We start from the raw sequence: 25529 nt of genomic DNA on the forward strand, positions 1-25529 counted from the left end.
GGGCCTGAAAGCTGTGAACAGAATTACTTTGGTCTTTGGTCTTTATGTGCTTTATTAAGTGATATTTCAGCACCATTATTCCTTTTTTGTCTTTAACTATAAAGTAAATAGTATAGGCCTTGGATTAAAAACAGTTTCAAACTGTGTAATTGTCAAAACCACCCCAGATGCTGACGGAAAAACCAAGTGACTGAGTCATGAGTGTGTGCTTATCTTATAGCTACTAACTGCTGTACATATTTTTCGATTTGTGCTTTGAGCATCTCAAAATGTTCTACCTTTAAAAAGAGAAAAGTAAGTACTTTCATGATCTTTTAAAAAATTATGTCAGTTTTTTTAACTCATTTGGGAAACCATGGCCTAGTCAACTGAAGAGTAACTCGTCTGTTGTATATAGGGAGACTTGTTTCACTCCTAACTCACATTCTGATGAGCTGAAATTTAATAATCACTTTCCCTGATGTAAATGAAAAAAATAATACCTGATTTAACAGATTATTTTATTTCCTATATAGTAAACTGCAAAAATATGGCAAAAACTATTTTTTAAATCTGACTGTTAAAATACCTTTGAAAAGATATTGACTATATAAGCGGTTGTATTGTCATTCCTTCTATTATGAAATGTTTTGACTACAGTAGTACTGTGTTTCATAAAGAAGGTATGAGACTTCTTTAGATTTAAAGCATTTTAAAGGAATGTGACTTTTTTTTAATTTCTGATTTAATTTTGGATTTTCTTTTCTTCTGCTGGGTTTAGGCTTAGATTGTTCTTCTTTTTCCAGTTCCATCAGATTGCTTGTGAATTTGTTGATGTTTCCTCTCAGGACTGCTTTTGCTGTATTCCATAGGTTTTGGTAACTTGTGTCTTCATTGTTGTTATACTCAAGCGTGACTTTTTTTGTTGAGAAGTATGGTATAATAGTCCTAAAAAGATTCTGCTAAGGAGGAAAACTAACTCTGCAAAGAAAAGATAGGACCTGATAATCAATAATAAGTAGTTTTGAGTAACACATTGAGTAGAAGATTCTGTGTAGTTTATTATTTAAGCAAGATAAAGTGGGAACTCTGACCTCAAGGAACTTGCTTTCTAGAAGAATGTATTAGTAAGTAGAAACCAGCTGGGCACAGTGGCTTGCACCTGTAATCCTAGTACTTTGGGAGGCCAAAGATGAAGGATTGCTTTAAACCAGGAGTTTAAGACCATCCTAAGCAACAGCAAGACCCCATCTCTACAAAAATAGAAAATTAGGCTGGTATATGCCTGTAGTCTCAAGCTACTCAAGAGGTGGAGGCAGGAGGATTTCTTGGGCCTAGGAATTTGAGGTTGCAGGGAGCTGTGATGACACCAATTGTGCTCTAGCCTGACTAGAGTGAGACCCTGTCTTAAAAAAAACTCATGAAAAAAAACAGTGATGCCTTAAAACACCAAGCAGTTTTTAGAGTCAAAATGATTTAAACTTGAAAAGGGGAGAGAAAATGGAGAAGAAAAAAATCTTTTAAATATTTTCTGTTTTTTTATCTGTTGTTTAATACTTGTAAATTAAAACAGTGAATGGAAGAAGCTGGAAGATATTCATAATGTTTGAAATATAATGCTATGAATTATACTATCAAAAGTATCTTAAGAAAATAGTGATCAATGGAATTATGTTGTTTTGCCCTTTTTAATTATGTAGTAACTGTTTTGTTTTTTTTGAGACAGAGTCTATGTCGACCTTGTTAGAGTTCTGTGGCGTCACAGCTCACAGCAACCTCAAACTCTTGGTCTTAGCAATTCTCTTGCCTCAGCCTCCCAAGTAGCTGGGACTACAGGTGCCCGCCACAATGCCCAGCTATTTTTTATTTTTTTTTTTTTATTTATTTTTTTTTTTGGTGAGACAGAGTCTCACTATGTGGCCTATGGTAGAGTGCTGTGATGTCACAACTCACAGCAACCTCAAGGTCTTGGGTTTAAGTTATTCTCTTGCCTCATCCTCCCAAGTAGCTGGGACTATAGGCGCCCACCACAACACCTGGCGATTTTTTTGGTTGCAGTTGTCATTGTTCGGCAGGCCTCAGCCATGCTTGTCCACCAGCCCTGGTCCATGTGACCGGCACTCTACCATTGGGCTACAGGTGCAGAGCCAGTAGTAACAAACTGTTAATCAAGATGTATCTATATTAGCCTCGTCCAGTCTTTTCTGGTATAGTATTGGACTAATAGCCAATTATTCATTCATTTGTAAAATACGTAATTTCAAAACTTTCTTTTCAAAGTGATTATAAATTACATATTTATAATAGATGCCATTTTAGTATCTTGTTTATTAGAAAGCTACTACTAATGTCTAGTTGATACATCTTTATGAAATATTTAGGTGATGACCTGTCATATTGGTTACACAATTAATGACAATTAAGGTTATGGGGGGGGGGAGCAGAAAGAGGGACGGAGGGAGGGGGGTGGGGCCTTGGTGTGTGTCATACTTTATGGGGGCAAGACATGATTGCAAGAGGGACTTTACCTAACAATTGCAATCAGTGTAACCTGGCTTATTGTACCCTCAATTAATCCCCAACAATAAAAAAAAAAAAGAAGATTGTCTTGTGAGGACATTGCAGATTTTGTTTTTTTGCGATGTTTTATAGGTTTCTGAAATCCATGCCTTTCTACTGAAAGGGCATTTCGAGCTATACTTTCTCTAGTTTATAAACAATAGATTTTTTTTTCCTTTTCTAAATTTATGATTTTGTTATAAAGTGGACTATATTTTTCAACCTCCCTTGATGTTACGGATTCTGGGATGGGCCCTAGGGCATCCTCTACCTTTGTTTTCTTTGAAATCGTCAAGCCAATATTTCTTATTGTGGAAGAAAAAATTCTAGTAGTCCAAGTTTGTTTTTTTTTTTTTTTTACTTTGTGGGCCTGCTTAATAGAAAATAGGTTATATTCTTAATGCTTTGCTAAAATGGAATTCTTCATGTAACATTGGACAATTGATATTTCAATGCTTTAATAATTTAGAAGTTTCTTTCCTGGGCCCTGTTTGATACTTGGGATGTACCTCAAGATGATTTTCTTTGTTTGTGTTAGGTATAAGGTATTTTAATTTTTCTGACATGTTGAAATGTGTACAAGTGTTCAGAATTTGAGTCACTGCTATACCTAAAGTTTTGCTTTATTAGCCTAAGATTTATGGAACTACCTATAAACTCTAATTTTGGTAATCCAGCTTTGCCTTGCCCCTTTCTTTCCTTACTTAGAGTTTAATGTATTTCTGGTCCTCTTGGGTTTCTCTTCTTCTGTAGGATGTTGGGAAGTCTGGCATCTATAATTCCTGAGAGGAAGAATGCTCACCACAGTATTCGTCAGAGTTTGGATTCACATGATAATGTAGAAGTTGAAGCTGCTGTTTTTGCTGCTGCAAACTTCTCTGCACAGTCAAAGTAAGCATGGGGCTTTTAGTAATTTGGCCTCCCAGGAAAAGTTTTTGAAGGAATAATCAATGTATATAAACACATACATAAGGGTTACAGAAAAATGTAAATGGCAAGGTATATTTTTCAAGAAGTTTTATATCTATTGGGGAAGCAAGACTTAAATACATACATTAGAAATTTTAAGTACAACAGATCACATTATTTATAAGTGAAATGAGTTTCCGGAAGCATAAGCTCAGCATAGATGAGTTAGGGAAGATTTCATTGGGTAGCAGAAGCTCTGTCCACTAACAAGCCTTTCCCAAACATATGTTTATAATACAGGCGGTCCCCAGGGTACAGCTGGCTGGCCTGTCTCACGGTGTTGTGTACTTACAAAAGAGCTCCCAAGGATAATTTATAACTAAATAATTAAATTAATAATTCAGAAGCTAGTTTCTTCCACGTATATAAACAAACCCTCATGGCACAGGTGGTTTGTTGCCGCAATTCTTTCCACTAGCAGCTAGTCTCAATGTTCATACAATAACTTGTGCATAGCATTACTTTTGTCTTATTTGTTTTGTGAGTCTGTATTTACCCTTATGACTATGTCTGCGAAGAGAAAATCCACTAAAGTCCAGGTGCGTCTGCAGTGAAGAGAAAGGTGATTGCAATGGAAACAAAAGTAGAAATAATCAAGTGTTCGGAGAAGGGCTGGATGCCATCATTCATTGGGAAGCATTAGACTTCAGTTATTCAATCAATTATAAAGGATAGAGTAAGAATAACAGAGCATGTGAAAAGCAGTACTCCAATGAAAGCTTTAGTTATTACTAAGCAGTGTAATAAATTATTGAAATAGGAAGATAATTTTGGTTAGAAGATCAAAATAAATTTTAACATTCCTATTAGACTAGCATTGATACATTAGGTGAGTGTTAATCTATTTTTTGAAATTTCTCTGATCTCTGATTTAACCTTTGTCGGGGCCTGGGACTGGCCAGGTCTCGGGCTCAGCTTAACTAGGTTCTGCATGCAGACCGCTAAGCTACCTTGCTCAGAAACAATTTCTCTTAGGTGCCTGAGGGCTATCTACTTTAGCAGGAGAGAGAGAGTCTTTGAGTAAAGCAGTCTTAGAATAAATAGATCTTAGTCTTTAGTAGAGCTTGGTAATCTTCAGCAGAGAGACGCCGTGCTGGCGTTCGGCATGCAGGAGAGGAGACAGAGTAAGCAGGCCCATGATAGAATACGCATGCTCGGGCGGCACCTGTGGCTCAGTCAGTAAGGCGCCAGCCCCATATACCAAGGGTGGCGGGTTCAAACCCAGCCCCGGCTGAACTGCAACCAAAAAAAAAAAAATAGCTGGGCGTTGTGGCCGGCGCCTGTAGTCCCAGCTACTCGGGAGGCTGAGGCAAGAGAATCGCTTAAGCCCAGGAGTTGGAGGTTGCTGTGAGCTGTGTGGTTCCATGGCACTCTACCGAGGGCCATAAAGTGAGACTCTGTCTCTACAAAAAAAAAAAAAAAAAAAGAAGACGCATGCTCCCGGTTGCCTTCTCCTCCAGCCTAATATAAGGCTGATCTCGTGCCTCTCACCACCACAGGTGTAGAGACTGCCAATTCACCAGTGCTCTCATCTCACAAGCTCTCATGCTTATTAGGAGAGCTAAATCCCTCTCCACGCCCTTTTCACCAAGGTTCCATCATTGAGCTATACAGGTGTTTCTTATAACTCTCACTCCTCCTAGCCATAGGGGTTGCTATAAACCTGTTTTAATATGAGTTTGTTTTTATGCTCTGTTTGTTTGAATTAAAAGAAAGAATGTAATAGTTTCTGTAACTTATTAGAGTTCAGAGATATTATTGTTACAGTATTACACTGTATTATTATTACCACAGATGAGCTGTTACAGTATTGTTGTTAATTGTTTTTACTGTATTTGCCCTGTTTATCAGGAATCTACAAATCCATCCTAAAGATGACATAAGACTTCATCAGGATTGTTATTTTCATAACCGAGGACTGCTTATACTAAATTGCTACCATCTTACTACCTTCTAATGTTAAGCTGTTTTGCATTAGAGCTGTGCACTGTTTGGCAAAAACAGTAACTTGAATTAAAACTACTTTTAACCTATTCAGGATATCATGTCCTACACTGTTATCTTACAGAACCATATTCTATTGTTGTTATTAAATGTTGACTTTTTGTTACTGTGTTTGACTTGCTTGTTTTACCCTCTATAGCAAACATATCACCCTGACTACTTATAAGTAGCATTGCTTTCTAGAGGACATTTGTTAACATGTAAGAAAAGCCTTAAATATATCTCTTTGACCCAGGAAATCCACTTCCAAGGAACTTATTCTAAGGAATCAGCAGTATGTACTGACATTTACTTGCAAGGATGTTAGCTGTGGTGTTAATTGTTTACAGCAAATTAAAAGAAACCTAAATTCCAGCCACTGAGCTTAAGACAAATTATGATATGATCATACAACAAACTACTATAAATGCTTTAAACAAATATATTTTAGAAATATTTGGGGAAAGGTTGCATAATAACTTGTGTGGTATTGGGTTTGAAAAAAAACCCAATTGTTTTGTACTTATGGAATAGAAAAATGTCTAGAAGAATATTTCAAGATGTCTCTAGGTGGTAAGATAGTATATAATTTTTATTTTCCTTTTATAAATTTCTGTATATCCTACCATGAACAAATTTTGATTTTATAACAAGGTAAATGATAAAATTTTTTCGCATACAAATAGCATTTCTAAAGACTTGAAATGATCACCAGCTTTCCTTGGATTTTAATTTTATATATATACTCTTAAGCTGTTCTTACCACCCTTCAGGATTCTAGGAATTCTCATTGGAAAAGAAAAGTAGAGAACCCATAAAGCATATAACTTTTAATTTCACTGTTCAAAATTAATAGATGTGGCAGTAATTGAGATGAAAATATGTGGGTAAATATACTGCTTATTTGTGCTTTTGAAAATAGGCATTTTTGTCCCCTGATGAGAGTTATTGATATGTAGAGAACTTTTTTTTTTTACTGCATCAAAACTAAAAACTAGAGTATGTGAAAGGCAACAGAAACGAAATGAAGATGTTTGAAATGCACATAACAAAGATTAATACTGAGTTACACATCGCTTAACAGCAAGGATATGTTCCGAGAAATGTGTCGTTAGGCCATTTTGTTCTTACGTGAACATTATAGAGATGCACAGTTAGGCTCTGTGGTATTGCATATTGTTTCTAGGGTACAAAACAGTGCAGCATGTTACTATACTGTAGGCAATTGTGACACGATGGTAAGTATTTGTGTATCTAAACATATGTAAACATAGAAAAGATACAGTAAAAATATAGCATAAAAGATATTATTTAAAAATGGTACCCTCGTACATGGTACACTTACCTTGAATGGAGCTTGCAGGACTGGAAGTTGCTCTGGGTGATCAGTAAGTTAAGTGGTAAGTGAATGTAAAGGCCTAGGACATGACTGTACACTATTATGGACTTTAGAAACACTATCCACTTAGGCTACACTAAATTTTCTTTAATAATATAGAGGGTGGCCATAAAGTTCATGTGCAATTTTAAAAATCACACACTATTTAAAATTGTACCAAACTTTATGGCCACTCTGTACTAATCTTAGCCTACTATTAAGTTTAAATGTCTTAATTTCTTTCTTTCTTCTTTTTTTTTAATTTTGAAGCGGAGTCTCACTTTGTCCCCTTCAGTAGAGTGCCCTGGCATCAGAGCTCATAGCAACCTCAAACTCTTGAGCTCAAGCCATTCTCTTGCCTCAGCCTCCCAAGTAGCTGCATCTATAGGCACCCACCACAGTGCCCAGCTATTTTTAGAGACAAGGTCTGCTCTGGCTCAGTCTGGTCTCAAACCTGTGAGCTCAGGCAATCCACCCGCCTTGGCCTCCCAAGTGCTAGGATCACAGGCGTGAACCACCATGCCCTCCAATAAATGTCTTAATTTTTTTTAATATTTTAACTCTTAATACAAACATGCTGCGTAGTTATACAAAAACTTTTTTTTTCTTATTTCTTTTTTCTTTTCTTTTTTCTTTTTTTGGCGTGAACATCTCACTTTCACCCCAGGCTAGAGCGTATGACCATAGCTCACTCTGCAGCTTTGAACACCAGGGATCAAACAATCTCCTGCCTCAGCCTCTCAAGAAGCTTGGATTACAGGCACATAACACCATACCCACCCAACTTTTTTATTAATGTCTTTTAGAGATAGTATCTTGCTAAATTGCCCATACCGATCTTGAACTCTTGGCCTCAGTCTTACTGACTTGGCCTCCTGAAGTATTTGGATTATAGGTATGAGCCACTATGTCCAGCCCTCAAATATTTTCTTTCTTTATATCTTTATTGTCTAAGCTTTTTGATATTCTTTTTAAACTATTTTGTTAAAAACTAAGATTAAATATGTACTTCCAGTGGTTCTAAAAATAGTTTTTAAAGTTTGGTTTCTAAATTGGATGATAAATTTGTAATTTAGTGGTTAAATTTTATGTATGAGCTTCATTCTTAGTTCAGTTTCTCTTGTGTTGTCAGAAGCTAATTTTATTTCAGCTGTGGAATTTTTACTGTCTTAAAATTTTTTTTTTTTTTTTTTTTGAGACAGAGTTTCAAGCTGTCATTCTGGGTAGAGTGCCCTGGCATCATCATAGCTCACAGCAGCCTCCAACTCTTGGGCTCAAGTGATCCTGTTGCCTCAGTTTTTTCTTTTTTTAGTAGAGACGAGGTCTCGTTGTTTGCTCAGGCTGGTCTCAAACTCGTGAGCTCAAGCAATCCACCTGCCTCGGCCTCCCAGAGGTCTAGGATTATAGGGGTGAACCATTACACCCACCCGAAAATTAATAAGGCTTACTAACAGACAGCAAAATTCTTCATTTATAGAACTGATGATTAATAAACAGTTTTTAATATACCATGCTTCAATTTGATACACCTGTAATTTGTGATATTAGAAATACCAAATTAGTCGAATAGGAAAACCTGAAAGACTTGTTTGAATATGAGTGTGAAATTAACAAAGTTTATGTTTTTGAGATCAGTGTTTACCCGTTCCTTAAGAATAATGACCTGTTTTGAGATCACATGTCTTCATCAGTACTGAAGGATTTTTGTCTTAGTATCTCTGTCAATTTTGTATCTTAAATTAGAGAAACTGGCCAAATAAGACCTTGGGAATTTAGTTGTATTCTTTCCCTGTGTGCTACCATAATCACATATGCCTTGTTCTAAACATGGTTAAGATTTTATATTTTTAGATCTAGTCCCTGGGTCCCCAAAGCAGGGGGTATAAGCCCATATTATGCCTCAGGAGCCTGGTGAACATTGTCCGTGAAAGGGGTGTCCTCTAGTGGCAACTATGGGAACTGGAAAGCACTTGCTTCATCTGAGAGTGCCCCATAGCACACCAGCCAGTTGTTAACAGTGCAGAAATATATGCCCAGTGTTGTCAGGATTCATTTTTGGAGAGGTGGAGAAGAGACTGAAAAAGCATATTATTTGTTTAGTTTCACTATATTTGAATGTTGACATTAAGAATTTTTAAAATATTCTTAAAGAATTTTCAAATTACTATCAGAAAAAACTGCAGGATCTTACTGTGCAGTTTATTGGACCTGGAGTCTTGTAACAGATTTTAAATTTTGAGTTTTTATAAACAGTTTTTATGTGGTTAGCAAAGATAATATTTATTATCCACCATGTCCAGACAACTATTTTGAGTACCAAGAAGACAGAGATAGAAAAGATCAGACCATATTGTTATATAAATACAAAGTAATCTCAGATGCCAGTTAGTGTAACAAGAAATTAAAAACAGTATTGTGATAATGGCCCAGTGAGCTGCTTTAGAACAGTGTTGGCATAAGCCCTTTTGGTGGTTGGAATTTTTGTTTAAGTTTCTTAGCACCATCCCCCACCTCTGGCACCTGACCTTTGAAATATCAGGATTTGGAATATTGGATTTCTCCTTTGCTAATTGTGTTTTATTTAAATACTTAGGAAACATAAACATATTTAATTTTTTGGTTTTAAACTTCTTGTATTCTCTTTTCAAAGGGATTTTGCTGTAGGAATCTGTAACAAAATCAGTGAAATGATTCAAGGTATGTATGAATCATTTAGGTTTATGAAGTAACTTAATGGAATTTTTATTTATAATAGTTGCTAACTTTTGTTGTGTACATAATACCTGCTAGTCACTATCCATTTAAATAATACTTTTGAAGTGACTTCTGTATATCAGAACAGTTCTAGGTGTGTGGGATACAGGAATGAACCAAAGTCCTCGCCCTCCCTCATGTAAACCTACATTCTGGGGGTGGGTGTGGGCAGTAGATAAATACAAACGTGACCTATCCTGTGCTGTGGAGAAAAGGCAAGGTGGGAAAGATAGTGAAATGGCAGGATGGGAGAGGGGGCTTTTCCATTCTATATATATTGATCAGAGAAGGCCTCTGATGAAGTGATATTTGAATGAGACATGAAGGAGAGAAAAAAGTAGTAACGCCAGTCCTGTGTTGCTTAACAATGAGGATCCTTGGGTGAATTAGTTGTGTACTTACGCAGACCTAGATGGTGCAGCCGACTACGCATCTAGGCTATGTGGTATATAGCCTACTGCTTCTAGACTACAAACACGTATGTGTATTACTATACTGAGTACTGTAGGTAGTTGTAACAATAGCATTTGTGTATCTAAATATATCTAAATATAGAAAAAGTAATACACTGCAGTATGATGTTACAATGTCATTAGGTGGTGGGCATTTTTCAGCTTCCTTACAACCTTATGAGACCCCTGTTATATGTGGCATCATTGACAAAAATGTCATTATGTGGACCACGAGTGTAGTTAGGGGAAGAATGTACTGATCTTAGGGGGAGAAGGTTATTAGGAGTTCTGGGGCTGTCCAACTAAGTCCCTCTGGTGTCTTTAAGTAGCAAGTAGAATCAAAACCAAAGTCCTTAGCATGCCCTACAAAGCCCTAGGTTTCTAGTCTCATCTTTTATACCACATGCTTCATGTTTATTAACTCCATTTATCCACATACCAGTCATAAAAGGGAGCTCAGAGGTTACATCATTGCACCACCCTAAAAACACTTTCTCTGTGTTCTTACATGTAGCTTTCCTTAGAATTGTTCAACTTGGCTGCATTGGATAGATAATACTATTGTGTCCATTTTACAGAAAAGAAAATGGAGCCATACAAAAGTGCAGTAATTTGTTCAAAAGTTACACAGCTGGCTTGGTATAGTAACTCATTCCTACAATCACAGCACTTTGGGAGGCCAAGGCAGGAGGTTTGCATGAGGCCAGGAGTTTGAGACCTAGGGAATATAGTGAGACCGCATCTCCATAAAAATTCAAAAAAATTTTCTGAGTGGAATGGCACGTGCTGAGGCAGAATTGCTTGAGCCTAAGAATCCGAGGCTACTGTGAGCTCTGATTGCACAGTGAGCCACTGCACTCCAACCTAGATGACAGATTGAAACTCCATTCCAATAATGAATAAATGAATGAATGTAGCTAGAAAGTGGCAGTTTGGCTTTGAAGTCCATGCTTTTAACCACTCTGCTTTCGAACCTTTCGAGGGCATGAATTTCTTAGGATACTTATATTTAATATGCATTTAGATGTCTTTCACTTTAAAATTAAAAAGAGCTTGCTCACTTGTATAAATAACAAAAATCACTAAATTAAAGGCCAAGGATAAGAGTAGATGAGCTTTGTCCTGTTTTCCTTTATTCCTTTGTCTTTTTTTGCTCAACCACTATAAAGGGGCTTTCTGCAGAAAAGGCTATCTTTGTGACATTGGAAGGAAACACCACTCATTCATTGAGCAGATTTTTCTTTTTTTTTTTGTAGAGACAGAGTCTCACTTTATGGCCCTTGGTAGAGTGCCGTGGCCTCACACAGCTCACAGCAACCTCCAACTCCTGGGCTCAAGCGATTCTCTTGCCTCAGCCTCCCGAGTAGCTGGGACTACAGGCGCCCGCCACAGCACCCAGCTATTTTTTGGTTGCAGTTCAGCCGAGGCCGGGTTTGAACCCGCCACCCTCGGTATATGGGGCCGGTGCCTTACCGACTAAGCCACAGGCGCCGCCTGAGCAGATTTTTCTTGAATGCTTGCTGTATCATACGAGATCTCAGCAGGAAACAGGTGGCACTTCTGAATTAGGATAATTCACGGAGAGTTTAATAAAGGAACCATATATGAAGGTGTGGGTAGGATAAACTATAGGGAATAATGTAGTCTTTGAGCCTAGTAATAGTTTTTACCACCCCATAAGGGTCCAGGAAGAGGAGTGGTTACTAGAAACTTAGAGTCAAGTTAGGAGGGCTCCTTTGAATAAATGGCCTTTAGCAGCATGATACGACCCCAAAGAGAAAGAAACAGAGAATAAATACCCTGGCCTCATTGTTCTCCTTCCAACTTCTGCTAGGGTTCTCCATTGGGTAAACCAACATGGACAGCAAATAACAAGGGAGTTGATGTAAGCAATGCCCTGGAGTATTCTGTATAACTAAGTTTAGATTTTTACTTGTCTTAAAAAAAAAGTCTCATTTTTTTGCCTGGTCTAGAATGGAGTGGTATCGTCATATCTTACTGCAACCTCAATCTCCTGGGCTCTTTCCTTAGCCTCCTAGGTAGCTAGGACTACAGATGCATGCTTGTAGCCACCATGCTTGGCTAATTTCTCTATTTTTCTCTATATTGTTTAGGCTGATCTTAGACTCATGGCCTCAAGCAATCCTCCTGCCTCAGCCTCCCAAAGTGTTAGGATTCCAGGCATGGGCCACTGTGCCTGGCAATCTGATATTGATAGTGCTGTATACATGTGTAGAAGTTTATTAATCTGTAAATTTGAAGTCATTACTTGTTCCTGAAGTTCCAAGGTAGGAGGGTGGGATGTATAGCAATCTTTAGCATTTAGCTAGTAATGGAATCCATGGTATTATATCAGCTCACACAGGAAAAGAATGTAGGGTGAGAAGAGACTATTACCAACCCAAAGGAATACCAGAAATTAAAGTGTAGATGGAAGAGGAGACTACAAAGGAGATTAAGAGGGAATAACCAGTGAAAGAGGGAAGAAACAAGGAAACAAGCAAAAAAGCAGAAGCCATTCATTGGGAAAGAGTTTCAAGGATAGAGTGGTCAACCATGTCAAATGATTTCGGAACTTACATTATCAAAATAATAACAACATCATGAGCATGGTGTGACCCTGCAGAGAGGAGATCAGGGAATACTCTGACCTCATTCTCCCTTCCATCTGTTGATGGAACTGAGTTGCTTTGGCCAAACCCAAATAGAGGTCACATAACAAGAGAGTTTGTTGATTTAAGCTACCGTTGGATAAAGAAGTGCTGTCTTACATTCTTACTAACAGTTATTTCACAATGCAAAACCAGTGATCTGCAGAGGACTAATCAGCTTTTAACATGTATATACTACTTGGCGATTGAGAAATTTTTGTTCTCTGTCACCACAAAGTTGTGCTGTAGAAGAAAAGATTTGTTAGTTGTTTTTAGCTCCAATATTGATAGGAAAAGATAGATTTAGGGCTTCATGACGTTCCAGCTATATGTGCAGTAAAGAAAGACATTTACTACACAAATAAAATTTAAAGAACTTCAAAACTATTGTACTAATAGTCTGTTCACCTCCTGAGCCTGTTTTAGTTGTCAAAGGAAATAGTTAAAATTATAAATAAAATCAGATTGTAGCTGTCAAATGGTGTTCATATGCATGTATCTGTATATAATATTTTTGATATTTTAATATGAGAAGAAAATGAGTTTGCTTTCCACTTTGCTTCTTAAAGGCATTTTTTTAATGCTAGCATGTACTTTTATAATCACTGAAAAGATAAGATAAATGCTTTTGAAAAAAATCGAATGTATTGATTAGTTGTAGTATAATTACCTTTAATGTTACAAACATAATATTAGTATGCTATTTTTAACTGAGCATTTTGCTAATTGAATTAGACCTTTTTATCTGAAATATTATTGAGGATAATGATCAGAAATCTCTGAGAATTCTTTTTGTATGTAGGTTTAGCTACACCAGTAGACCTGAAGCTGAAATTGATCCCCATTCTACAGCACATGCATCATGATGCGATCCTGGCTTCCAGTGCTCGTCAGCTTTTACAACAGCTGGTCACATCCTATCCTTCCACCAAAATGGTGATTGTTTCTTTGCACACTTTCACTCTCCTTGCAGCTTCATCTTTGGTTGATACACCCAAGCAGGTAATTCAAATTTGTCCTTTTTTTTTTTTTTTTGGTAGGGATGGGACTGAGTCTTGTTCTGTCACCCTGCAGGAGTGCAGTGGTATCATCATAACTCACTGCGATCTCAAGCTTCTAGGATCAAGTGATCCTCCCACCTTGGTCTCCCAAAATGCTAGGATTACAGGAGTGAGCGACTGCACTTGGCCCTCTTAAACTGCCTATTCTTCAGGAAACTTGCATGTTAAATAGATAATTTGAAAAATAAGAAAGTAGCCCATAAGTTTTGATAACATTATGGTCCCTTTCTGTTATAAAGATTAGTTTAATTTCCTTTCGCTTGTTTTTTTCTTCATATTCACACTACTGATTCTTGGAAGTTTTTGAGGAAAATGAAGTATTAGGTGATACCTGATTGGGTGTGAAGTTGACAGTAAAAACAAAAGAAAGGATTGAGTATCTGTTAAATGCCAGGTCCTGTGCTGAAACCTTACAAGTTAAATGGTAGTATTTTACACACAGACAGAAAGGCCCAATGTGAGCATGTTGAAATGAGTCCTGTCTCAAATCTGTAAATTTCACTAAACTACACTAATGATGATTTCATTTACAGTGTTATTCATGGAGTGACTTATTTCCTTTATAGATTCAGCTTCTGTTGCAGTATTTGAAGAATGACCCTAGGAAAGCAGTAAAAAGACTTGCTATTCAAGATCTGAAATTACTTGCCAATAAAACACCACATACTTGGAGTAGGGAGAACATTCAAGTATGTAGAACATTGAACATTAACATTTTACATAGAAAAATAATATAAATTGTTTTGCCTTATATTTTTATATTGTCTTTGTCATCTCATAAGTGGTTAAATAAAAGTTGAAGTTCATGGCAGAAGTTATTTTGTAAGAGGTAAAACTAAACACATGAAACTATCTTCCACTGTTTAAGTTGTAGTGAATGAGACTTGCCTCTCAGTTTCTTGTTAATTTTCTCTTAGCAGCCCTGAGGCTAATTGAGAAATTTAAAGAAATTGTTTATTTTATTTGTCTTCTTCAATTTAGGGAGAACAATTTAGGTGGTGACTTATGATTTGTAATGGAGATGGGCAACTTGGCTAAGTTTAATTCTCCTTCTCTTAGAAAGCAAAAGAATCCTTAACTTTTATAAACACAAAAGGACTTACTTTCTAGGCTTCTAACATAATACCTTTTATACCGTTCCTTAGGTTAAATTAGTGTTCTACATTTATTTTTTCTTAAAACAGAACCATATTTGTTTATCCATAACCAATAACAGACACGCTATTTTATAAATAATGCTATGTAAAGTAAAATGGAAGATTGTTAGAATTTGTCCTTTATCTTTATGGGTTTTATTTTTATCTCTTGGCATCATAATGGTTTCAGTATAGCAAACATCTTTGAATTTCAGACTATGAAAATGAAGTTGCCATGTTTGTTTTTCTGTTTGCAGTTTTCTAAACATGTTTCAATATGCTGTGTAATGATTTGATAGTTACAGATATCCCAAGAGATGAAGAGTACTTGTTAAATCTACATTTAATAGATAAGCAGTTAGGATTCAGGGAGACTTAATATGCTTAATGGGTTTCTTAAGAGAACTTAATTAATTCTTTAATTAAGAGAGCTTCTGTCCTCTGATCCTTTGTCCTAGTGCTTATTCTACTAAACAATACTTACTGTCTTTCCAAGCAGAGCATGTGCTCAGCCACTTTAGTCATTTTGGAGAATTTGTGCATAGAACCAAACCCAGTTATTTAGAAAGTTCACTTAGAAGCACAGTGTTTTCTCCTCATTTTTTCTTACTGTGAGATAGAGCACACAGACAGAAATATAAAATATATGGCAGTTTAAACAATTTTATGTGAATACCTGTCTAGCCACTACCCCACTAGAAATACAACATTGCAAGGTCACAGAACCCTAGGGGCCTCCTTCCCGCTCATAGTCCTTCTTGATCAGAACTTCACATTTACCCAAAGGAAACCACTATTTTGACTTTCACGATATTTATTTCTTTGCTCTTCTTAACAGTTTTGTCAAAAAAAAAAAAAGAAGAAGAAGTTTTGCCATGTATATCTCCCTAAAGAGTATTGTTTAGTTTTGATTTTGCTTGTTTTGTTGATCATTATTCTGGTTACATTCATCCAAGTAGTTGAATGTTTTTTCACTTTAATTGCTGTATAGTATTGTGTGGATGGACAACAGTTTTTTGCTCTTGATGGTTTTTTTCCAACATGAGACTGTTACAAGCAATGAATGAACTTTTGACGTGCAGCGTATGTGTATTTTCTTTTTTTTTTTGAGCCGGGGCTGGGTTTGAACCCACCACCTCTGGCATATGGGACCGGCGCCCTACTCCTTGAGCCACAGGCGCCGCCCAACGTATGTGTATTTTCAGCTTTACTAGACAATGTCAAACTCCTTTCCAGAGTGAACCAATTTACATTGCTGTTATGCAGGAGAATGTCCATTGATCCACATGCTTGATAGTACATAGAATTATCAGACTTAAATTTTGCCATTTTAGAAGTGCTAACTTTTACTTATAGTTCCTTGATTACTAAAAACTATTGAACATCTTTCTAATATATTTATTGACCATTTGGATTGCCTCTTTTTTGACATGGCTATTCAAGTCTCTTGTCTGTTTTTCTCTTGACTCGTAGTTTTTTAAATGTCTTTTGACTACTCACACTTTGTTGGTCATTGGCAATTATATATAAATTTCAAAATCAGCTGGTCAAGTCCACCAAAAAAAAAAAATAGTTTGACTGGGATTGCATTGTATATAAAGATTAGTTTATAGAAGAGTGTGATATCTTTACAATGTTAAATAGTCTTCTAATGCATGAACTTAACTAAATCTTTCTACTTCTTTAGCTCTCTTGCTTTAGTTATATTTTATGTGGTATTAATATAGTTATGTTAGCTTTTTCCTGGATGTATTTACATGGTAGATTGCTATCTTTTCACTTTAACTCTTTATATATCTTTATGATTCAGATATCGCTTATAAACAGTATTTAATACAACCTGGTAGTCTTTGTCATTTTCAAATGGAACATTTGCTTCGTTTACATATCCTGTGATTTGTTACACATTTCAGTTTAAATCTGCCATCTTATTCTATATTTTCTGTATGTTTCCCCGGTTCTTTATCCCTCTTTGGGAAAGGGGGACTATTTTCTACCTTGGTTGTTTTTAGTGTCATACCATTCCTTTTCCTTTGAATAGTCAGGAAATTTGCAGTGTTATATTCTTTTTAGTTATCATAGAAAGGAAAACAATCATAATTATTCTTACCAAAGTCTTAAGTTAATTCTTGCTACAAAGACTTAGAAAACACATGAACTCCATTTACATTGCATTAAACTTTTAATGTATTTTGTCATGTATTTTAATTCTATATTTTAATCTTTTCCTTTGGAGTTAGTATAATGGAGACATAGAAAATTTAGACATGGTATGTCTCTGACATACTTCCAAACATAACATTTCTCTTTAAATATTATAAACTACTTTTTGCTAGGCTTTTCTGGAACACATCCCTGGTGACCAGTCCCATTCCAGAGTAGAGAAGAATCCCATTTTTCGGGACTGACCCAGATAATAGTAATTGAGGCCAGGGGCTCTGGTTAGCAGTGACCCTAAGCCAGCATAGAGAGAAAAGTTCAGACCAAATACCAAAGGAAAGCAGTGGTGGTAAGTGAGAAAGGGGATTCCATTGGAAGAGATAGTTTTTCCATTTTTTTTTTTTTTAAGACAGTTTTTGTAGAGTGCTGTGGCATCACAGCTCACAGCCTCAAACTCTTGGGCTTAAGCGATTCCCTTGTCTGCCTATTTTTTAAGAAATGGAGTCTTGCTCTGGCTCAGGCTGGTCTTGAACCTGTGAGCTCAGGCTATCTACATGCCTCGTCCTCCCAGAGTGCTAGGATTACAAGTATGAGCCACACAACCTAGCCCCAGTAGTTGTTTTTGAGACAGAGTCTCACTGTGTCACCCTAGGTAGAGTGCCATGGTGTCACACCTCACAGCAACCTCAAACTCTTGGGCTTAAACGATTCTCTTGCCTCAGCCTCCCAAGTAGCTGGGACTATAGGTGCCTGCCACAAAGCCTGGCTATTTTTTTGTTGCAGTTGTCATTGTTATTTAGCTAGCCCGTGCTGGGTTCAAACCTGCCAGCTTGGGTGTATGTGGCTCGTGCCGTAACCACAGTGTTACTGGCGTCAAACCAGCTTTTCTTTTTTTTGATGTGAAAATTGTTCCTGGTAAGAATAATTTTGTAAAAGGTAATGTCCTTAAAACAGAAATTTGATCCAGATTTCATCATTGAAGTAAGATTGATGTTCTATCTTTGGGGGACTTCTTGATTTGCTTTATTATGCTTATGGTTTGAATTAATGAAGTTTTAAAAACTATGTATTTACTAAGACTCAGTAATGTGCTAGGTGTCAGAAATCAGAGGATAACATTATAAATAATTTTCTCATAAGGTTTTCGAGTTTTGTTCAGTTTTTCAAATGATAAAATTCTTCTTTAAAGTTACTTACTTCATCATCTTTATAAACGGTCACCTTGCCTTCGTGATTATCACAGAAGGCTAAATGTCTGTTATACCCGGAGCAAAGGACATAGACCTGTCTGGTTGAGGATATTAGTCATAAACACTAATCAACAGTACAAGGCAGGACAATTTAGGCAATAAAAGTGGACAAATGGAAATAGCCTAAGCATTTGAATAAATAAATAAAAGCTATAATATCAACTAAAAATCACTTTTAAATAATTCCTTCTTTTGAATGTCAAAAATGGCATCTGTATCTGATTTTATTTCTTTATCCCCTCTTCTTTCTTTTATATGCTTGCATTTAGAACTGTTGCCCTGTCACTTTGCTTAGGTACTTAAAAGGCTACCAGTGTTCTTAATGCTAAATCCAAAGGCTTTTTCTGCCTTTATCATCTTTGTCTGTGTGTGTGTGTATTTATTTATTTATTTTTATTGTTGCGGATTCATTGAGGGTACAATAAGCCAGGTTACACTGATTGCATTTGTTAGGTAAAGTCCCTCTTGCAATCATGTCTTGCCCCCAGACGGTGTGGCACACACCAAGGCCCCACACCCCTCCCTCCTTCCCTCTCTCTGCTTCCCCCCCCCACGACCTTAATTCTTGTTAATTGTCCTTATATCAAAATTGAGTACATAGGATTCATGCTTCTCCATTCTTGTGATGCTTTACTAAGAATAATGTCTTCCACTTCCATCCAGGTTAATACGAAGGATATAAAGTCTCCATTTTTTTAATGGCTGAATAGTGTTCCATGGTATACATATACCACAGCTTGTTAATCCATTCCTGGGTTGGTGGGCATTTAGGCTGTTTCCACATTTTAGCGATTGTAAATTGAGCTGCAATAAACAGTCTAGTACAAGTGTCCTTATGATAAAAGGATTTTTTTCTTCCTGGGTAGATGCCCCGTAATGGGATCGCAGGATCAAATGGGAGGTCTAGCTTGAGTGCTTTGAGGTTTTTCCATACTTCCTTCCAGAAAGGTTGTACTAGTTTGCAGTCCCACCAGCAGTGTAAAAGTGTTCCCTTCTCTCCACATCCATGCCAGCATCTGCAGTTTTGAGATTTTGTGATGTGGGCCATTCTCACTGGGGTTAGATGGTATCTCCGGGTGGTTTTGATTTGCATTTCTCTAATAGATATGGATGATGAACATTTTTTCATGTGTTTGTTAGGTCAGTTTTTTAGAGAAGGTTCTATTCATGTCTCTTGCCCATTGATATATGGGATTGTTGGCTTTTTTCATGTGGATTAATTTGAGTTCTCTATAGATCCTAGTTATCAAGCTTTTGTCTGATTGAAAATATGCAATATCCTTTCCCATTGTGTAGGTTGTCTCTTTGCTTTGGTTGTTGTCTCCTTAGCTGTACAGAAGCTTTTCAGTTTAATGAAGTCCCATTTGTTTATTTTTGTTGTTACAATTGCCATGGCAGTCTTCTTCATGAAGTCTTTCCCCAGGCCAGTATCTTCCAGTGTTTTTCCTATGCTTTCTTTGAGGATTCTTATTGTTTCATGCCTTAAATTTAAGTCCTTTATCCATCTCGAATCTATTTTTGTGAGTGGGGAAAGATGTGGGTCCATTTCAGTCTTTTACATGTGGATATCCAGTTCTCTTAACCATTTGTTAAATAGGAAGTCTTTCCCCCAAGGTATGTTCTTGTTTGGTTTATCGAAGATTAGGTGGTTGTAAGATGTTAGTTTCATTTCTTGGTTTTCTATTCAATTCCAAGTGTCTATGTCTCTGTTTTTGTGCCAGTACCATGCTGTCTTGACCACTATGGCTTTGTAGTACAGCCTAAAATCTAGTATGCTGATGCCCCCAGCTTTATTTTTATTACTAAGAACTGCCTTAGCTATACGGGGTTTTTTACGGTTCCATACAAAACGCAGAATCATTTTCTCCAAATCTTGAAAGTACGATGTTGGTATTTTGATAGGAATGGCATTGAATAGGTAGATTGCTTGGGAAGTATAGACATTTTAACAATGTTGATTCTGCCCATCCATGAGCATGGTGTGTTCTTCCATTTGTAAAATCCTCTGCTATTTCCTTTCTGAAGATTTCATAATTTTCTTTATAGAGGTCCTTCACCTCCTTCGTTAGGTATATTCCTAGGTATTTCATTTTCTTTGAGACTACGGTGAAGGGAGTTGTGTCCTCAATTAGCTTCTCATCTTGACTGTTATTGGCATATACAAAGGCTACTGACTTGTGGACATTGATTTTATATCCTGAAACATTACTGTATTTTTTGATGACTTCTAGGAGTCTTGTGGTTGAGTCTTTGGGGTTCTCTAAGTATAAGATCATGTCATCAGGGAAGAGGGAGAATTTGACCTCCTCTGCTTCCATTTGGATTCCCTTTATTTCCTTGTCTTGCCTAATTGTATTGGCTAGAACTTCCAGCACTATGTTGAATAGTAAAGGTGACAGAGGACAACCTTGTCTGGTTCCAGTTCTAAGAGGAAAAGCTTTCAGTTTTACTCCATCCAGTAAAATATTAGCTGTGGGTTTGTCATAGATAGCTTCAATCAGTTTTAGAAATGTGCCACCTATGCCTATACTCTTCAGTGTTCTAATTAGAAAAGGATGCTGGATTTTATCAAATGCTTTTTCTGCATCTATTGAGAAGATCATATGATCTTTATTTTTGCCCTATGTTAATCTGGTGGATAACGTTTATGGACTTGCGTATGTTAAACCAGCCTTGCATCCCTGGGATGAAACCTACTTGATCATGATGTATGACTTTTTTGATGATAAGCTGTAATCTATTGGCTAGGATTTTGTTGAGAATTTTTCCATCTATATCATGAGCGAGATTCGTCTCAAATTCTCCTTTTTGGTTGGGTCTTTTCCTGGTTTTGTTATCAGGGTGATGTTTGCTTCATAGAATGTGTTGGGGAAGATTCCTTCTTCCTCAATTTTTTGGAATAATTTTTGCAGTACAGGAATAAGCTCTTCCTTGAAGGTTTGATAGAATTCTTGTGTGAAGCCATCTGGACCAGGGCATTTTTTGGTTGGAAGCTTTTTTATTGTTTCTTTAATCTGAGTGCTTGAAATTGGTCTGTTCAGGAGCTCTATTTCTTCCTGGCTAAGTCTAGGGAGAGGGTGTGATTCCAAATGTTCATCCATTTCCTTCATGTTGTCAAATTTCTGGGCATAGAGTTTCTGGTAGTATTCAGAGATGATCTCTTGTATCTCTGTGGGATCAATTGTTATTTCCCCTTTATCATTTGTGATTGAGGTTACTAGAGATTTTACTTTTCTATTTCTAGTTAGTCTGGCCAATAGTTTATCTATTTTATTTAATTTTTCAAAAAACCAACTCCTTGTTTCATTAATTTTCTGAATGATTCTTTTGTTTTCAATTTCATTGATCTCTGATTTGATTTTGGATATTTCTTTTCTTCTACTGAATTTAGTCTTAGATTGTTCTTCTTTTTCCAAGTCCATAAGATGGCTTGTGAGTTTGTTGATGCGCTCTCTTTCTGTTTTTGGAATGTAGGCATCTAAAGCAATAAATTTTCCTCTCAAAACTGCTTTTTCACTATCCCACAGGTTTTGGTAGCTTGTGTCTTCATTGTTGTTATGCTGAAGGAAGTTAATGATTTCCTGTTTTATTTCTTCCTGCAGCCATCTGTTATTCAACAGAAGGTTGTTTAATTTCCATGCCTTTGTGTGGAGTCGAACGTTTTTGTTAGAGTTGAGTTCCACCTTTAGTGCCTTATGGTCTGAGAAGATACAAGGTAAAATTTCAATTCTTTTGATTGTGTTGATATTTGTTTTGGATATGATCAATTTTGGAGACTGTTCCATGAGGTGATGAAAAGAATGTGTATTCTTTATCTTTGGGCTGGAGTGTTCTATATGTGTCTATCAAGCACTGTTGTTCTAGGGTCTCATTTAAATCTCTTATATCTTTGTTTAATTTTTGTTTAGAGGATCTGTCCAGCTCTGTAAGAGGAGTGTTAAAGTCCCGTGTTATGATGGTATTATCGGATATCATATTGCTCAGACTGAGTAAGGTCTGTTTCAAGAATCTGGGAGCATTTAAATTGGGTGCATAAATATTTAGAATTGAAATGTCTTCTTGTTGTATTTTTGCCTTGACCAATATAAAGTGACCATCTTTGTCTTTTTGGACTTTAGTTGCTTTAGATCCATGTGTATCTGAAAATAAGATTGCAACTCCTCTTTTCTTCTGAATTCCATTTGCCTGAAAAATTGTCTTCCAACCCATGACTCGGAGTTTTAATTTGTCTTTTGAAGCCAGGTGTGTTTCTTGCAGACAGCAAATCGATGGCTTTGTTTTTTAATCTAGTTAGCCAATCTCTGTCTCTTCAGTGGGGAATTCAAGCCATTAACATTTATTGAGATAATTGATAAGTGTGGTAGTATTCTATTCGTCTTATTTTTTGAGAGTCCATTGCTTAGTTTTATCTTTTGCACCAGTGTGGAGGTTAGGTTCTGTCCTTTAATTTCTGAGATCTTACTTTGCTGCTTATCCATTGTGGTGGTCAGTGTGCAGAACAGGTTGAAGTGTTTCCTGTAGAGCTGGTCTTGTTCTGGCGAATTTCCTCAATGTTTGTATATTTGTAAATGATTTGATTTCTCCGTCAATTTTAAAGCTTAGCAGGGTACAGAATTCTGGGCTGGAAATTGTTCTGTTTAAGTAGATTAAAGGTAAATGACCATCGTCTTTTTGCTTGGAAAGTTTCATTAGAGAAGTCTGCAGTCACCCTGATGGATTTGCCCCTGTAGGGCAACTGGCCCTTACTCCTGACAGCTTGCAGGATCTTTTCTTTTGTCTTGACTTTGGACAGGTTCATCACAATGTGTCTTGGAGAATCTTGGTTAGAGTTGAGGCGACCTGGGGTCCGATATCCCTCTGAAAGCAGTGTGTCAGAATCTTTGGTGATGTTTGGGAAATTTTCATTTATAGTATTCTCTAGTATGGTTTCCTTTCCTCTGGGGCATTCTTCTTCCCCTTCTGGGATTCCTATAACTCATATGTTGGAACGCTTCATAAAGTCCCATAATTCTGCCAGTGTACGTTCTGCTTTCTCTCTCTTCTTTTCTGCCCCTTTTGCTATCTGAGTTATCTCAAGAACTTTGTCTTCTACCTCTGAAATTCTTTCTTCTGCATGGTCTGACCTGTTGCTGATACTTTCCATTGCATCTTTAAGTTCCCTAATTGACTGCTTCAGTTCCTTCAGCTTTGCTATATCCTTTCTATATTCTTCATATCGTTCATCTCTTAATTGATTCTGTTTTTGGATTTCCTTTTTGTTATTTTCCACTTTATCAGCAGTTTCCTTCATTGTTTCCATCATTTCCTTCATTGTTTCCATCATGTGTATTCTAAATTCCCTTTCTGTCATTCCTAACATTTCTTTATAGGTGGAATCCTCTGCAGTAGCTACCTCATGGTCCCTTGGAGGGGTTGCTCTGGACTGGTTCTTCATGTTGCCTGGAGTTTTCTGCTGATTATATCTGTTTCCTTGCCCTAATTTTCCTTTCACTTCCTCTTGGTCTTTAAGTTCCTGTGCAACCGTGGACTAAGGTTTCCATGAGTCCATTTGGTACAGGACCAGAAGGATGAGAAGGTTGAAGAGTAAGAAGGGATGAATGAAAGAAGGAAAGAACGAAAAGAAAATAGAGAAAGGATAGGGGGTGGGTAAAAGGAATACTGACAAAAAGAAGAGAGGAACTGAAAGAGGGAGACAGAGCATTATAGTGTACAGTATAGGGTACTTTGACACAACCTTAAAGAAAAACCCACATTTGGGGGTGCCTGGTTGGGTGGTTCTCTTAAGGTCAGCAGCTCTTTGCTAACCTGATCAGACACAGTACCCCACCTCCACCAAGTAGAGAGGAAAGACAAAAATGCTATAAATCAAACCAAAACAAGCAAACAGAAAACTTTACCAGATAAAATTGGGGAAAAAACAAATAATAATGGTAGAAACACTAGCAAAAATGAAGTTCTAGTTATTGAAAAAGGCAGCAATGGGAAATTGTATTTAAACTAGAAAAATGGAGAAAGAAAGGAAAAAATTTGTATGGAAAAGGTTGAAATTAAACAGAACAACAACAACAACATCAAAATAAAAAACCAAAAACAAAGCCATATATATATATATATATATATATATATATCTTGTTGAATATTGTCTGGGCAAAAGGTGATCTTCTGGGGTATGAGATGTTAATCACAATGCTGACACGACTGGAGGCCTCCGCTGATTTCTCAAACCCCACAGGGTGGAGACCCTAAATCTCTCTTCAGCCCTCTTTAACGGCACTTTAAACTTCTAAACTTGGCTAAGCAGAAGCTTTTCCAGGAAAGTGCTTGTCGCTGGAATCACTGCTAAAGTGGCTATCCACTTACCCAGTGTGCCAAAACCAGTCTCACTCTGCCCCTGAGGGTTAGGGCTGTAAGGTGGCTCAGTCCCCGCCTTTAGGCTGCTCAGTCACTAAGTTACTAGCTCCTGCCCGATCCTTGCTCTGCAATCCTCAGGGCGGACCTTGCTGGGGCAGTTCTCTCTCCATGGCTCCCTATTGCCCACAGCCAAACACTACTAGTTCCATCCGGCTCAGTGTCTCAGTCTGGGGCCCTAGACAATGCCCAAAGTTCTCCGCACTCCTGCTCAAGCTCTACCCAAGGCAGTGCAACTGAGTGCCAAGTCCAAAAACACCAAAACAGTTCACAGGTAAGGCCTTTCCAGTTTGCAGTCTCGCTGCTACTGTACTTACAGCTGTCGGCGGGATTGCACCCATTGAACACATGCGACCACTTTCCAGTTTTCCACTGTTTTTGTCCTCCTCTTGGGGTCCAGAAGTCTCGCTGAATCCCTGTATCCTCAAAGGGATGATTATAGGCAGATCCCACCAGCCAGGGATGCCTGGAGTCTTACCTCCCCAGACTCACTGTGCCCAGATAGAAGGAAGCAGTTACTCCGCCGCCATCTTGCTCTCCCGTGTGTGTGTGTGTGTGTGTGTGTGTGTGTGTGTTCATATATATATATATATTGAAAATTATATATATATAAATATATATAATTATATATATAAAATATATATATATTTAAAATTACCTTTATATTATGAGAAAAATATAGCAAAACAGAGCTAGATGGTGATAGGGGTGGAAGATATGGAAAAATATAATCACCAAACAGGCTACCCCAAATATGGCTTCCTGCTGTAGAGGATAATGATTTGGCCC

At 37.1% G+C, this 25529-nt stretch overlaps 1 protein-coding gene across 1 annotated transcript in view; it reads left to right on the forward strand.

Annotated features, from left to right (window-relative positions):
- The window catches only part of INTS7 (integrator complex subunit 7), a 125891-nt gene that overhangs the window by 21172 nt on the left and 79190 nt on the right, over positions 1 to 25529 (forward strand). Inside the window, exons 4-7 of the mRNA XM_053605370.1 lie at positions 3292 to 3429; positions 9519 to 9565; positions 13528 to 13727; positions 14353 to 14475. Coding sequence (XP_053461345.1) covers positions 3292 to 3429; positions 9519 to 9565; positions 13528 to 13727; positions 14353 to 14475 — 508 coding nt within the window. The remainder of the gene's footprint in view (positions 1 to 3291; positions 3430 to 9518; positions 9566 to 13527; positions 13728 to 14352; positions 14476 to 25529) is intronic.

Source organism: Nycticebus coucang, chromosome 10, assembly GCF_027406575.1.
Source record: "Nycticebus coucang isolate mNycCou1 chromosome 10, mNycCou1.pri, whole genome shotgun sequence".
Classification (NCBI taxonomy): Eukaryota; Metazoa; Chordata; class Mammalia; order Primates; family Lorisidae; genus Nycticebus; species Nycticebus coucang.